This window comes from Mandrillus leucophaeus, unplaced genomic scaffold, assembly GCF_000951045.1.
Source record: "Mandrillus leucophaeus isolate KB7577 unplaced genomic scaffold, Mleu.le_1.0 Scaffold119, whole genome shotgun sequence".
Taxonomy (NCBI): domain Eukaryota; kingdom Metazoa; phylum Chordata; class Mammalia; order Primates; family Cercopithecidae; genus Mandrillus; species Mandrillus leucophaeus.
Genome location: NW_012100209.1, coordinates 1,320,035 through 1,337,289, shown reverse-complemented (window position 1 = coordinate 1,337,289; position 17,255 = coordinate 1,320,035). Strand labels below are relative to the sequence as shown.

General features: G+C 34.2%; 1 protein-coding gene across 2 annotated transcripts in view; it reads left to right on the top strand.

Annotated features, from left to right (window-relative positions):
* RICTOR (RPTOR independent companion of MTOR, complex 2) overlaps window positions 1-17,255 on the top strand; it is an 83,863-nt gene that overhangs the window by 16,712 nt on the left and 49,896 nt on the right. For both annotated transcript variants that reach the window (XM_011966126.1, XM_011966120.1), the window contains exons 2-5: window positions 925-989; window positions 1,862-1,993; window positions 7,867-7,930; window positions 13,642-13,768. In XM_011966126.1, coding sequence (XP_011821516.1) covers window positions 925-989; window positions 1,862-1,993; window positions 7,867-7,930; window positions 13,642-13,768 — 388 coding nt within the window. The remainder of the gene's footprint in view (window positions 1-924; window positions 990-1,861; window positions 1,994-7,866; window positions 7,931-13,641; window positions 13,769-17,255) is intronic.

Here is a 17,255-nt window from a genome sequence, read left to right as displayed (position 1 = left end):
TGCAGTGAGCTCAGATCGCGCCACTGCACTCCAGCTTGGGTGATGGAGTGAGACTCCGTCTCAAAAAAAAAAAAAAAAAAAAAAGAGTCTGAGAAATGACATTCAAAAGAGTCAGCAATAACTCTGATGGCAGACTTCACAACTGAAACAATGGAAGCCATCTTGAAACTGTTGGAGGAAAATAGCAGCTAACCTAAAATTCTAAATATCCAGCAAAATATTCTTCAAACTTGAATGTAAAAAAAATCATTTCCAGAGAAATAAAAAACAAGAAAATCATTACCAGCAACCTGGTCTAAAATTAAATCAAAACACTAACAAAACAAGTCAACAGCAACAACAGAGTTCTTCAGGTAGAAGGAAGATATCCCATTAAGGAACCGTTAAAATGATGAATAATAAAAAGGGCAAATATGTGAATAAATATAAATTGATATTGACTATTCAATTGATAAATACTATTCAAAAACAGTAATACAGTATAGTTTTTAAAAGATAGAAAAAACAATTGTAAAGTGAAATGTGAGGGGAGAAAGTAAAATTGAAGTGTGAGATTCTGGCATTATTGAGGACATTGTGAAGTGATACTTTTTGTTAGATGAGTCAACAATGCATGTTGTAATCTTAGTAGTAACCACTAAAAGAACCATTTTTAAAACAGTAAATTATTGAGAAGGAAAATGGAATAATAGAAAACAAATGAGTTTTTAAAAGGCAGGAAAGATAAAAGATTTAAGAAACTTAAAACTGGCAGAGCAAATGAGAAATAGTAAGATGATATAAATAAAGCTGCCTATTTGAACAGTAGAATCATAGTTTTCAAAATATTCCATAAAAATACCTTATTTTGCAGTGTAAACATATAATGTATATAAATATGTAAAAATATACAACACATACATACTTGTTTTGTTTTTCTGACAGCTTCTTTGTGATATTGGCCACAGTGAAGAAAAACTGGGCTTTAACTATGAGGATATCATAATTTGGTAAGTGTAGTTCATTTCCCTCTCCCATCCCTTCCAGATTTTAGTAATTTTAATTTTAGTAATTTTAAACTGGAAATAGAATAATACAGCACCTCATATTTGATTTCATAGAAACAGTTGCTTGAACATCAGAAAAATTTAAGAGCTACAGTAGTTTTATTTTTGTGAGTCTTTGTGATATTTTCTAATTACTAAATATGGGGAACCAAAGTGAATGTTCAAAAATACCTGGACTTCTATAATTTAAACTTTTAAATTAAATCTGAAATTTGCAGACTAAATTTCTCATATTATTCCCAGGAACAAGAGGAACCTATAACTCTAGGTCTTACCTAAGAGAAAGTGGTGCTTACAACAGACTTGATTTGCCCATGCACACTAGTAGAGGCATGTTATATGGTTTTATAACTATCTTTTAGGTACTCTTAGGAATTAAAATTGATATAAAAGGTCTGTGCCTGCTATTGGTGTAAATTATTTTTATCATTGATTTAAACCAATGATTTCTGGGAGAGATATGGAACAGGTAGCCAGAGAGAGGATATTTGATTGTAGAGACACAAATGGTATAGCTTGAAAAAGGTGTATTTAATTTTCCATTGTTTATATAAAATAAAGAACAGAAGGTAAGAACTCAGTAACATTTTCTTGATTGGCAAGAATGTACTAAGGAGGCACAGATTTAAAAAAGCAACAGTAAGTGAAATTGGGTTGGAGTGAATAATTTTTATATATGTAGAATGCTCTTAGATAGAATTCCGTTCATGACTAGAATTTTTGCATATTTTGGCTGAGGAATAATTTGGTAATATAATTTTGTGTGTATTTGAAACCCGTGCAGCAAAACTTCTATTTTGTTTGTTTTCATACAGTTTGCGGTTAGCTTTATTAAATGAAGCAAAAGAAGTGCGAGCAGCAGGGCTACGAGCGCTTCGATATCTCATCCAAGACTCCAGTATTCTCCAGAAGGTGCTAAAATTGAAAGTGGACTATTTAATAGCTAGGTAAATTTCCTAGAGTTGTTTATATGTTTTTGAAATTTTGTGTTGAGTTTTTAGCACGTCTACCATAAAGTGTACAGATTTTTACTCTAGTCTACCATAAAGTGTACAGATTTTTACTCTAGGATAACCTTGATGCGTTTTGCATACACACACACACACACACCCCCCGCAAGTAACAAGATTTAGATCATTTTCCACATCCCAGTAAAGCTCTGTTATACACTGCAATCAGTTGTAAACATTATTCTAACTTTTCCCATTGCACACTAGTTTTTCCTCTTCTTGAGCATTGTGTTGGACGTATACAGTAATTACTCTTTTTTTCTCATTATTATCTTTGAGATTCATCTATGTTTTTTTGTTTTGTTTTGTTTTTGTTTTTTCTTGCTGTGTAACATTTCATTTTATAAATAGACCACAATTTATTCCATTCTGTTGAAGCTTTTCTGGGTTGTTTTCAGTGTTTGACTATGGAATAAAGTTGCCCTGAATATTCTTGTAGAAGGCTGCAAGAATATTCTTATAGAAGAAGAAATGCACTCATTTCTCTTATGTATATGTAGAACTAGAATTTCTGGGTTATAAGATACATGTATGTTTAGCTTTAGTAGATATTGCTGAAGAGTTTGCTAAATGATTGCACTGATTATATGTCTACTATTATGTATAGGAGTTTCAGTCTCCCCGTATCCTCATCAACACTTGATATTTTCAGTTTTTGGTTATATCGTTTCTTGTGTGGTTTTCATTGTGGGGTCTCATTGTGGTTTTAACTTGTGTTCCCTGATGAGTGATGATGTTAAGCACTTTTCATTTGCTGGTTGAAAGTTTGGGTATCCTATCTTTTACTCATTTGTAAATTGGATTATCTTTCTTGTTATGTAGGAATTCTTGATATCTTCTGGATATGAGTCTTTACAGATGTATGTATTGAAAATGTCTTCTTTCAGTTCGCCTTGCCTTTGCTTTGCCTCTGCCTTGCCTCTTCACTCTTTTAATGGGTCTTTGATGAACAAAAGTTCATAATTAGTGAAATCCAGAATGCTTTTTGGTCTATTTGGAAGAGATCTATGTTTTCTTTTAAAGGTTTTATTCCTTTATACGTGTTTAAGTCTTTGAACCATCTTACTTGATTTGATCTCATTTGATGGTTGTGTAAGGTATGAGATAGATGGCGAGTCATGATTCATTTTTTTTTTTTTTTTGAGACAGAGTCTTGCTCTGTGTGTCATGATTCATTTTTATCTTTGTGAATATCCAATAAAATTAGCACCTTTTATTGAAAACATTTTCATTTCACGTCTAGATTTGTGTCACCTTTTGTTGTAAATCAGGTAGTTCAATAGCAATCTATTGTTGGGTTCTCTATCCTCTTTAGTTGGTATATTTGTCCTTGCACCGGTTTCTCAACTGTTTTAACTACTGCAGTTCTATAATATGTCTTGATACCTGTTAATGTGAGTCTAATTTTGTTTCTTCAAGACTATTTTGACTAATCTGGGTTCTGCATTTTCATATAAGTTTTAGAATAAGGTAGTCCATATCCACACAACTTGCTGGGATTTTAGTAGGGATTGCATTTAGATCAATTTGGGGTAAATTTACATCTTATTATTGAATTTTCTAAACTTTTATTTATTGGAGACTTTGATTTCTGTCAACAGTATTTAGTAGTGTGTGTTTGTTTTTTGCAGAGGTCCTGAACATATTTATTCAGTTTATTCTAAGATATTTTTATGATAGTATTAATGTAATTTAAAACTTATTCTTTTCTGTTTTTGTTACTAATATACAAAAAAATTGAGGGGAGATATTGACCTCTTATTTAGCAATCTTGCCAAATTCACTTTTCAGTTCTGGTTGTTTTTAGATTACTTTGGATTTTCTATGTGTATAAGCATTAATTATAGATGATGTCCATTTTATATCTTCCTTTCCAATCTTTATCTTTTTCCTACCTTACTACATGAGTTAGAATATTGCACTGAATAGGAATGATACTAATGGACAAGTTTGTTTTGATCTTGAACTCAGGTGAAGAGCATTCAGTATTTCACCATTATTTATACTTTCTATAAGCTATTACTAGATTTTCTTTATATTCCTAGTTTGCATTCTTTAAATAAACACCACTATTTGTGATATATTCCCCTTTTCATATATAACTTAATATCCTTTGCTAATATTTTATAGATGTTTGCACCATGTTCATGAGAGGTATTGACCTTTATTTTTCCATTCATCTGAAGTCTGTCTGGTTTTAGTATTGGGAGTATGTATGTTTGTTTTATAAAACAACTAGGGAAATATGGCCTTGTTTTCATTTTACTTGGAAAATATATGTAAGATATGTGGTTTTTTTTTTTTTTTTTTTTTTTTTTTTTTTATGATTATAATTCAGTCTGGTATTTTAAAGTCAGCACAGTTTTTTTCAGCCTGTTATAAAATTATAGACTCAATTATTTTTCACCTATATAGTACTTTCTGACTTTTCTTTTTCTTGTTTCAGATTTTGAAGCTTTGTTGTTACTTCATGTTTAGAAGTGCTAAATCTTCATGTTGGGCTTAATCCTTTTATAATTATAAAATAACCCTCTTTATTCCTAGTAATACTTCTTTTATGAGTGTTCATGTAATCTAATAATACATTACCACGTTTCTTTTGCCTAGTGTTTGCATGGTATACCTTTTACCATCCTTTTACTTTCTTTTTTTGTTTTTACATTTAAGTGTCTCCCCTGTAAATATCATATCGTTTTTTCTTTTTTTAATATCTGGTTTGACCAACTTTGTCTTCTTACTGGAGTATTTAGACTATTTATGTCTAGTGGTTTATTATGTGCATGATTTATGGACTTTGTCTAATGTAATTATTTTTGTGTATTTATGAGTTTGTTGTCTCATTACTAGCTTCCTAATACTTGGATTTGTTTGCTACGTGCATGATTTATGGCCTTTGTCTAATGTAATTATTTGTGTGTATTTGAGTTTGTTGTCTCATTACTAGCTTCCTAATACTTGAATTTGTTTGCTATCTTGGTATTTCTATTCTATTTGTCACATATGTTCTTTGTTCTTGTATTTCTCATTTTTTTGCTTCATTTGAAATAACAGTTTTTTTCCTCTTTTAGTGTCTTGGCTATGAAGTCTTTCCTTCTTTTTAGTAGTTATCCTAGAGATTGGAACATATATCCTTGATATATTTAGTTCTGCTAGTCATCTTTTGTCTGTAAATCCCTCTATTTTGCCTTCATGTTCAAAGGCTGTTTTCATTACCACTTATTTATTTTTTAGTGCTTCGGTTATTGTCTTCTGGATTTCTTTTTCTTCTTAATTTCTTTTCTTTTCTCTCTTTTTTTTTTTAATAACAGTTGAACAATAAGTAGCTTCTCTTTCTTGTTATGTAGGAATTCTTGATGTCTTTGAGATTTTTTCGGATGTATCTTTTTACCTCTGGCTGCTTTAAAGATTTTTTTTTTACTCTGTTGTATATTCTGCCCTATTGACTGGTACCCCATCTATACACATGTTGGATCTTTTTACTGTCCCACGTTTCTGATGCCGTTACTGTATTTTTCAACCTTTTGTTGTGGTTAATCTTTGTATTTCAGTGTGCTTACTTTTCTACTTACCTGTTTATTAAAAACCTTTCATCCTGCTAGTACATGACTCATGAATTCTTAATTTCAGTTATTATTTTATTTATTTTAGGTTTTTTTTCCCCCCTGTTTGTTTGAGATGGAGTCTTGCTCTGTCGCCTAGGCTGGCGTGCAGTGGCGCTGATCTCAGCTCATTGCAACCTCCGTCTTCTGGGTTCAAGTGATTCTCCTGCCTCAGCCTCCCGAGTAGCTGGGACTACCGGTGCGCACCACCACGCCTGGCTAATTTTTTTCTATTTTAGTAGAGGCAGGGTTGCACTGTGTTGCCCAGGCTGATCTCGAACTCCTGAGCTCCAGCAGTCCACCCGCCTCGTCCTCCCAAAGTGCTAGGATCACAGGCCTGAGCCACCGTGCCTGGCCTATTTTAGTTTTATTTAAAGATTTCAGGTCTCTGCTTTATTTCTTCATCTTTTCTTCTATTTTCTTTAGCATATTAACCATGGTTATTTTGAAGTCCCCTCTGACAACTCCAATATGTGAATCACCTGTATTCTATTTGTAGTGCCATTTTCTTTTCTTAGTTTTTGGTTCTTGGCCCTTTGTTTTAAACCATGCCTCATATTGTCTGATAGAATGGTGAACATCGGTATTCAAAATTGTTGGGGCTGGGCTTGGTGGCTCATGCCTGTAATCCCAGCATTTTGGGAGGCCAAGGCGGGGCAGATCACTTGAGGCCAGGAGTTCAAGACCAGCCTGGCCAACGTGTGACGAAACCCCGACTCTATTAAGAAAACAAAAATTAGCCAGGCACGGTGGCACGCGCCTGTAATCCCGGCTACTCAGGAGGCCGAGGCACCAGCTCTGTCTCAAAAACAAAAAATCCAAACAAAAAAAAAATAATTATTGTCTCAGGATCATGTTATTTGCATTTTAAGAGAATTAAGTTTTGTTCTAGAATGTTGGTTTATTACACTGATTCTGTTAAAGTTTGGTATTAGATTTGCCTTTGCTCCTAGAAGTGGCTATTTAGGATCTCAGAGTGGATATATTGAGCAGAATCTTTTCACCTTAACCAGTCTTTAACCCTAACCTATTTCTTAGAGTATTGTGTTTCTGCTGAAATCTATACTCTGTTCCTTTGTTTCTTAGAGTGTAATTCTGCTTTTGCACAATGTAGATGTTGACAAGTGTCTTAGAGAGCACTGCATGCAGATTTTAGCTCATTTTCTTCTGTTTTCTTCTCTCAGGGATTTTACCCCTCAAGTCCCAGCTACTTTGGCTGCCCTGATGTTAAACCTCTGTCTTTTCAGGACAGCCTGATTTCTGCTTTCTGTTAGAACTCTGCCCATGAGGCCAGGGATTGACATTGATAAATGCACCCAGGGAACAAATGTGGTTGAATGTGGAGCTCCCTGTGCTTCTTTTTTCAGAGATTATTCTTCATTGCCCTTTTAATAGTTGTTTTATACTGTAAAGTATTTGTTTTTTTTTTTTAAACCTTTATGGTTGTTTTTGGCAAGACAGTCAGAACCTCCCATCTCTGTCATGACCAGGAATGGAATTCTAAGTCCATTTGTATTTTAATAGAATTGCCTTAGATTAATTGTATTCAGATAGAAGAAATGCTTTTTGAATCGCAGACTATCTATATATAAAGCATTGATTAGAATAATGAACTGTCTAAATAAAAATGCTCCTACATAAACAAAAGACTTTCAAAATTGGATAATTTAACACATTTTACAAAGAAATGTCAGTTTGGTGGTATTTGTTTGGACATCAATATTTGAAGTGAATTCAGAATTCAAATTATATTTTGGTGAGATAGAATTTTTATGGATAGTGCCTAATTTAGTTTAAGCCCCGGTCAAAATTGCAATTAAATGAAAAGAGCCTTGAACTATTTTTCCTTTACAATTTTTATAAAATGTCTGAATTTTATCAGAGAAAAGTGAATTTTTTTTAGTAGACTTTTAATACTTTGTTTATTGTTCTTTCTCTATAAATAGATGTAGTCTTATCTTATAAATTACTTACTATACTGTTCTTTCCTGAGGTTTTAAAAGAAAAAATTGGTCTTTTAATTGACAGATGTTTATCACTAGAGATGTATGCGTTAATTAAATAAATATATGTTGGTACTGAGAAATCATATACCAAAACTTTAATATACCATATTGACATAGTGAAAATGGGTTTCATCAAGCAGTATTATGATACAAAAAGTTGTTTAATAGAATTTTATCAATGATTAATATTTTGTGTATTGTTTAGGTGCATTGACATACAACAGAGCAACGAGGTAGAGAGGACACAAGCACTTCGATTAGTCAGAAAGGTATGCTCTATGTGTGAGAGTAAAAGGCAAATTTATGGTTTTTTTGTTAATATGTACATTTTTAGATTAGACTGTTTTGTGAAATCTTGATTAAGATTAAAGACTAAACTTTTATTAAACACTTTTATTAAAGTTATATATTAAATAAATTCATTAAACTTTGAGGTAAACAAATATTTTGTGGAATTATTCTATGTGATTGGGTATAGCTAGGACAATATTTCTTATAAAATGTTTATTGTGAAGAATATTTCTTCCTTTAATAGACATGTAAATGTAGTTACCGCTTTGATAAGTTACTGAAGAAAGAGGATTACTTGCTCCCCATCCTAATTTTCTCTTTATTGCATACTTAGAGTTTATAGTATTAAATGGAAGTCACAAATAGTTAGAAGTTCATTGTTTTAAAGGTGAATTTGGATACAGTCTGTGGGCAGTTGCAATAAACAATTCAGGCCCTTATACAGGATAAAAGGTCACAGCCTAAACTCCACAAGAGAGGGTGTTAAGGACAATCCATAATGCTTCTACTGAGAGGCCTTCAGGGAATGCTTTGTTGTTTTACTTGATAACCCTAATGGTGGAAGAAGAAAGGGAACTGAGAGTAAATTTGGTTGGGACACAGCCTGAGTGAGACAAGTATCCCTCATATTTCATCTTAATGTTCATGAATCATGAAGTATATGTTCATTTGCATAAAAAATCTAAAAATATTTACCAGTTGAATTTTTTAGTTCTTTTTTCCCTCTTCCTATCTTTCAATTCCATACAGGTTCCAAAATGGTGTACTGTTCAGTTTCTGTGTTAGCTAGGGTTCCCTCTTTTTCACTTTTCTTACAATTGTCTACCTGTTGGTTAGTAATAGTACTCACAGGTGAACAAGTAAATGGATGAATTAAGTCTTAAAAGAAGTTTGAAATTCTACTAAGAATGATACTGTAGATAGATTAGGAGACTTGAACTGTTACACTAGGATTGTAATTTGACTTTTCAAATTCAGATTTTAAAAATGTATGGTTTTTATTTATACAATTCTTCCTTCTTCCATGACTGAGAATTCAGGATGAAACAAAATTTGTTTCTGAAGAACCTAGAACAATTTTTTCGTTATTTGGGTTATGTATGTCAGTATTTGTAATATTAGGAACTAAAATATATATTAATATATTTAAAATAATAAACACATTAAATACAAACATAAATAACATTTTTATGAAAACCATATTTTATTTTACTTTTTCAATAATTTTTGGGGTACAGGTGGTTTTTGGTTACATGGAGACGTTTAGTGGTGATTGAGATTTTTGTGCCCCTGTCACCCAAGCAGTGTACACTGTACCCCATATGTAATCTTTTTTTCCCTCACCTCCTCCCAAACTCCCCCCACCTCCAGTCCCCAAAGTTCGTTATATCATTCATATGCCTTTGCGTCCTCATAGTTTAGCTCCCACTTAGAAGCAGGGAACATACAATATTTGGTTTTCCATTCCTGAGTTAATTTGACTTAGCGTAATGGCCTCCGGCTCCATCCAAGTTGCTTCAAAAGACATTATTTCAATTGTTTATGGCTGAGTAATATTCCATAGTGTATAATACCACATTTTCTTTATCCACTCATTGGTTGATGGGCACTTTGGAATGACTATATTTTCCAAAAAATAATGAGAAGAGGGCTATTGTTTCAGAGTTTTGCAACTCTCTTTAATTTTATCTTGATACACAAGTCATTTGGATTATCATATTTGCTTCTGCATTCAGTCTGTTTTAATAACACATGCGGTGGAGCCCCTGTAAAACTTTAGTACACACTTCTGAGAAGATAAGAGTGAAAAGGACAAATGATATTTTTGTATTGCTATGCAGAATCTCTGAAAATATCTTAAGGACCCTCAGAATTTCCTGGTCTACACTTTGAGCATCACCGCTGTAGAGACTGCTGTCAGAAGAGAAGACAATTTCAAATGGATTCAGACAATTAAATTCAATTTTGGATATTTTAGTAAATGTTTTACTTCAATTTTGTATTTTTGCAAAAGTTAAAATTTAAAGTAGCTCAGGTTTTAATTGCTCAAAAATAATTTAATAGCAGCATAACAAAAATATCATTTCATTTGGTTGTCTTCTGAGATGCAGAGTAGTTGACTCACATACCGTTTGTGAATCCTAGAACAGGAAAATTGCTGATATTTGGTGGTGGAATATAGAATCAGAGGAAGAATTGTGGCACAGGACTTTTCCTTGGTTTACGCTAAAAGAATTAGAGTGAGAGCACATTTGCCGAACGAACAGTGGCCTCTATTGGCCAGAGAAACTATAATTTCATTAGTGCTTTTAGCATCTGAGGCACCCTTTTTTTTTTTTTTTAAACCTGCAGCTGTACTACAGGTTGAATATTCCTTTTCCACAATGCTTGGGACCTGAAGTTATTTCCCATTTTGGATTTTTTTGGGTTTTGGAATAGTTGTGTGTATATGAGAAGATATCTTGTGAATGAGAAGACTTAAATCTAAACACAGAATTTATTTATGCTTCGTATACACCTTGTACACATATCCTGAAGTTAATTTTGTATAATTTTTTTTTTTTTTTGAGACGGGGTCTCGCTCTGTCGCCCAGGCTGGAGTGCAGTGGCGCCGTCTAGGCTCACTGCAGGCTCTACCTCCCGGGTTCACGCCATTATCCTGCCTCAGCCTCCCCAGTAGCTGGGACTACAGGCGCCCACCACCACACCCAACTAATTTTTTTTTTAATTTTTATTTTTAGTAGAGATGGGGTTTCACCATGTTAGCCAGGATGATTTCAATCTCCCAACCTCGTGATCTGCCTTCCTCGGCCTCCCAAAGTGCTGGGATTATAGGTGTGAGCCACTACACCCAGCCAATTTTGTATAATATTTTAAAGAATTTTGTGCATGAAACAAAGTTTATGTACATTGAACCATCAGAAAGCAAAATTGTCAGATGCTGAATTTTCTACTTCTGGCTCATGTCAGTGCTCAGAAAGTTTGTGATTTTGGAGCATTTTGGATTTTTGGATTAGGGATGCTCAACCTGCAGTAGAAATTAATGTTTAATATTATAATTACTGTATCACTGAATTTTTTTGTATGCATTCCCAAAAGTCTTAAAATTTGTAATAAAAGTATTAGTCTATTATATTTTAAAAGATAAGGAAAAACACTTTTTGCTTTAGGATAACTTACGCTATGAATAATTAAGGAATTCTTATGTTACTTTTTCTTTTATTTTACTCATCTCATTCATTTGGAAATATTCTGTCTGCTTTTTTCTTTTCCATGTCTCTGATTTCCCCCTTCCAATGCAGGCAGCTCTTTTGTGGCTTTATTTCTCTCATTTTTAATGTAGTTTTTCCGCTAGTCAGTTGTTACTATTCTTTTCTTAATCTTATTTAAATTCTACTTGCCGTCTACCTAATTTGAACTGTCTTTTTTTCATATATAATTTCTTTATTCATGTAATAAGGAATTAATACCACAAACTTTTTACATTTGAAAGAGATTCATTGACTGGAATCTCATGCCCTTGATGTGTAGCAAGATAGTGGCAAAGCCAGAGCAAGAACCCTCTTCTCCAAAATTTGCAAACCTACATTGGCCCATGAGTTTGAAGTTCAACCTGCCTATTTTGGCCTTCAGAGCCCAGTTTTGGTCCAGCCAACCATTTCTATCTGACATGTCTTATGCCACCATGTGTAGGCAAACTACCCACCACTACTACCACAATTATTACTTTCTTCCTACTCTTTTCATTTTCAGCCCTTCTCACCTTACATTGATCTTCTAGTCTCAGCTCAAATATTAGGTATACCCCTTAGGTAACTCAGTGCTTCTCTAATTCCTTTGTGTCAGTTCCACAAATTTATTACCTAGTCAGGATCTTTAATTTGTTTTATATGTCTGTCCTGTCATGCCAGAAGAGATTATTAAACTTTTACAGTTTTAACAGTGACTGCATTCTATGACTTCTCCCTTATTGAGCATTCATTGGTTTATGAAGAAAGCATTCTCTGATTTGCACACAGTTTAAGAGTTTCTTTGCGTATATTTCCTGGAAAATAAGAAGAGTGATTTTATTTGTAAAAATTTTATGTATCTATTTCATAGCACAATCTGGTGAATTAAGTAAGTATATGTTTACTAGACACAAGATTTATATAGAATTTTATACTTGAAACTTTAGAAATTATCTGTTCATACATATCTTCATTTTACAAATGAGGAAATTGAGGCACACAGAGGCTTGGTTTAGCCAAGGTAGCATAGTTTATTATAGCAGACTTAAGTCTAAAAACCATTTTGCCTGGTTTTTCAGCAAAATATTTTACAGAATATATTACATGCATTTTGCTATTTGGAGAAATTTTCTTACAAGCTCCTTATAAGAATAGTAATAGATCAGAAAGTATTAAAAAATAACTTAATGTCATAAAATGTTAGAATTCTTTCACCCAGGAAGATCGATTTCCTATACTTCCTATACCTCCTTCCTTCTCCCTTTCTTTCTCTCCTTTTTCAGTTAATTGAAAAAACTGACTTAGAAATGAATATGAAAGCTTTTGTAGATTCTACAATTATTAGAGATATGTTTGTTTTATGGTTGTAGAACTGTTGTATAATTTCAGGTGAACTTTGTAATGTGTCTTTAAAATGCTGCTTAAATGACAAACCACTTACAACTACTAATCAAACAGATCTTTCTTTTAATCTTCTGTAAGACTTAATTGTGTATCTTTCATTTAGTTATATTGCATCCTCTGATTGTTTCATCACATAAGTTTTATTTTATCAATAGGACAATAAATCTAGTAACATCTGGGTCAGATTAATTTTCTGTAATATTTTATTACCATACAAACAAAATATTTTCTTTTATTTCCACTCCAGGAACCTGCCATTTTTAATTAATTTGCAAAATAGTCTTTATTTACTAAACAATAGTTAGCTACATAATTTTCTGTTTTCCAAATCAAAGACATATGTTACCTATTTTCAGTATTCCAAATGTTATTGCCGGTTAGATCTTTCATTTAATGTGAGATTCATCTGAAGTTTTATTACAAGATATTTCCATCAGAATTTTTGAAATATTTAAAATAGATTTGGATTATGAACTCTGCTTTCTGGTATAGCAACAAGTAATGGATGGGGAAGGTGACTAGAGAGTAAGGATATCATTAGATATCTATTGCAGTAGTCAGAGTGAGAGTGCGGGCCCAAGTTAGTCAGTTGATTAGATGAGGAGAGGGGAGTAGAAGTAAAGATGTTATGGAAGTAAATTGGTAGGACTTGGTGATGATGGTATATGGAGAGATGGTCAGGATCGTAAAAGTGCAGTAGTATATTGACTACTATTGTCACCTCTGGTTTACTTTGTCTAGGTACTGAAAAACTGTTTAAGATTTAGTCCCTATTCTAGAATAATTTAAAATCTCAGAAACATTTGGTCAATGAATTTATAGTTTGTAAGAAAAAATCTAACACATTTTCCATGGTAATGGCTATTAACATTTGTTACATCAATTGTTAGTTATATTAATATTTTGAAATATCCATAAGAAGCAGAAGATTAAAATTGGTACCTAGATCTTATTCTGGATCTTATTCTATGTTATTAACTATTTCAGTTTGGACAAAATAGGTTTAAGAAATGTGTTACTAAAGTAACTTCTTTTTCTGATTCCTTCTGTTACAGATGATTACTGTGAATGCTTCCTTGTTTCCTAGTTCTGTAACCAACTCATTAATTGCAGTTGGAAATGATGGACTTCAAGAAAGAGACAGAATGGTCCGAGCATGCATTGCCATTATCTGTGAACTAGGTCAGAATTTTCTTCAAGTAACAAAAATGTAATATTTTAGAAAGGATATCTAACATTTGATATGTGTATATTTTATTACACTTTAAGTTCTGGGATACATGTGTAGAATGTGTAGGTTTGTTACATAGGTATACACGTGCCATGGTGGTTTGCTGTACCCATCAACTTGTCATCTACATTAGGTATTTCTAATGCTATCCCTCTCCTAACCCCCCGACAGGCCCCGGTGTGTGATGTTCCCCTCCCTGTGCTCATATGTTCTCATTGTTCAACTCCCACTTACGAGTGAGAACATGCAATGTTTAGTTTTCTGCCCCTGTGTTATTTTGCTGAGAATGATAGTTTCCAGCTTCATCCATGTCCCTGCAAATGACATGAACTCATCCTTTTTTAATGGCTGCATAGTATTCCATGGTGTATATGTGCCACATTTTCTTTATCCAGTCTGTCATTGATGGGCATTTGGGGTGGTTCCAAGCCTTTTCTATTGTGAACAGTGCTACAATAAACATATGTGTGCATGTGTCTTTATAGTACAACGAGTTGTAAATATACCCAATAATGGGATTGCTGGGTCAAATGGTATTTCTGGTTCTAGATACTTGAGGAATTGCCACACTCTTCTTCCACAATGGTTGAACTAATTTACACTCCCACCAACAGTGTGAAAGTGTTCCTATTTCTTCATATCCTCTGTAGCATCTGTTGGTTCCTGACTTTTTAATGATTGCCATTCTAACTGGGGTGAGATGGTATTTCATTGTGGTTTTGATTTGCATTTCTTTAATGATCAATGGTGATGAGCTTTTTTTCATATGTTTGTTGGCCACATAAATGTCTTCTTTTGAGAAGTGTCCATTCATATCCTTTGCCCACTTTTTGATGGGGTTGTCTTTTACTTGTAAATTTAAGTTCCTTGTAGATTCTGGATATTAGTCCTTTGTCAGATGGATAGATTGCAAAAAATTTTTCCCATTCTGTAGGTTGCCTGTTGACTCTGATGATTGTTTCTTTTAATGTGCAAAAGCTCTTTAGTTTAATTAGATCCCATTTGTCAATTTTGGCTTTTGTTGCTTTTGGTTTTGGTGTTTTAGTCATGAGGTCTTTGCCCATCCCTATGTCCTGAATGGTATTACCTAGGTTTTCTTCTAGGGTTTTTATGGTTTTAGGTCTTTAATCCATCTCGAGTTAATTTTTGTGTAAGGTGTGAAAAGGGGGTCCAGTTTCATTTTTCTGCATATGGCTAACCATTTTTCCTAACACCAATTTTAAATAGGGAATCCTTTCCCCATTGCTTATTTTTGTCAGGTTTGTCAAAAATCAGATGGTTGTAGATGTGTGACGTTATCCTGAGGGCTCTGTTCTGTTCTGTTGGTCTGTATATTTGTTTTGGTACCAGTACCATGCTATTTTGGTTACTGTAGCCTGTAGTATAGCTTGAAGTCAGGTGGCGTGATGCCTCCAGCTTTGTTCTTTTTGTTTAGGATTATCTTGGCTATATGGGGTCTTTTTTGGTTCCATATGAAATTTAAAGTAGTTTTTTCCAATTCTGTGAAGAAAGTCAGTGGTAGCTTGATGGGGATAGCATTGAATCTATAAATCACTTTGGGCAGTATGGCCATTTTCACGATACTGATTCTTCCTATCCATGAACATGGAATGTTCTTCCATTTGTTTGTGTTCTCTCTTATTTCCTTGAGCAGTGGTTTGTAGTTCTCCTTGAAGAGGTCCTTCACCTCCCTTGCAAGTTGTACTCCTAGGCATTTTATTGTCTTTGTAGCAATTGTTAATGGGAGTTCACTCATGATTTGGCTCTCTGTTTGTCTATTATTGGTGTATAGGAATGCTTGTGATTTTTGCACATTGATTTTATATCCTGAGACTTTGGTGAAGTTGCTTATTAGCTTAAGGAGATTTTGCACTGAGACGATGGGTTTTTCTAAGGAGACCCATCTCACGTGCAAAGACACACATAAGCTCAAAATAAAGGAATGGGCGAGTATTTACCAAGCAAATGGAAAGCAAAAGAAGCATGGGTTGCAGTCCTAGTCTCTGATAAAATAGACTTTAAACCAGCAAAGATCAGAAACGACAGAGAAGGGCATTACATGATGGTAAAGGGATCCAAGCAACAAGAAGAGCTAACTATCCTAAATATATATGCAACCAATATAGGAGCACCCAGATTCATAAAGCAAGTTCTTAGAGACCCACAAAGAGACTTAGACTCCCACACAACAATAGTGGGAGACTTTAACACTCCACTAGACCACTAGCCAGACTAATAAAGAAGAAAAGAGAGAAGAATCAAGTAGATGCAAAAAAAAAATGGTAAAGGGGATATCACCACCAATCCCACAATATAAACACCTCTACGCAAATAAACTAGAAAATCTAGAAGAAATGGATAAATTCCGGACACATACACCCTCCCAAGACTAAATCAAGAAGAAGTTGAATCCTTGAATAAACCAATAACAAGTTCTGAAATTGAGGCAGTAATTAATAGTCTACCAACCAATAAAAGCCCAGGACCAGATGGATTCACAGCTGAATTCTACCAGAGGTACAAAGAGGAGCTGGTACCATGCCTTCTGAAACTATTCCAAACAACAGAAAAAGTAGAACTCCTTCCTAATTATTTTTTGAGGCCAGCACCATCCTGATACCAAAACCTGGCAGAGACACAACAAAAAGAAGAAAATTTCAGGCTAATATCCCTGATGAAAATCGATGTGAAAATCTTCAGTAAAATCCTGGCAAACCAAATCCAGCAGCACATCAAAAAGCTTATCCACCATGATCAAGTCGACCACATCCCTGGGATGCAAGGCTGGTTCAACATATGCAAATCAGTACACGTAATCCATCACATAAACAGAACCAATGACAAAATCCACATGATTTTCTCAATGGATGCACAAAAGGCCTTCAGTAAAATATTCAACACCCCTTCATGCTAAAAACTCTCAGTAAACTATGTATTGATCGAATGTATTACAAAATAATAAGAGCTATTTATGACAAATCCACAGTCAATATCATACTGAATGGGCAAAAGCTGGAAGCATTCCTTTTGAAAACTGGCACAAGACAAAGATGCCCTCTGTCGGCCGGGCGCAGTAGCTCACACCTGTGATCCTAGCACTTTGGGAGGCCGAGGCGGGTGGATCACGAGGTCAGGAGATTGAGACCATCCTGGCTAACACGGTGAAACCCCGTCTTTACTAAAAATGCAAAAAATTAGCTGGGCGTGGCGGTGGGCGCCTGTAGTCCCACCTACTTGGGAGGCTGAGGCAGGAGAATGGTGTGAACCCGGGAGGCGGAGCTTGCAGTGAGCCGAGATCACGCCACTGCACTGCAGCCTGAGCGACTGAGTAAGACTCCGTCTCAAAAAAAAAAAAAAAAAAAAAAAAAGATGCCTTCTGTCACCACTCCTATACAACATAGTATTGGAAGTTCTGGCCAGGGCAAACAGGCAAGAGAA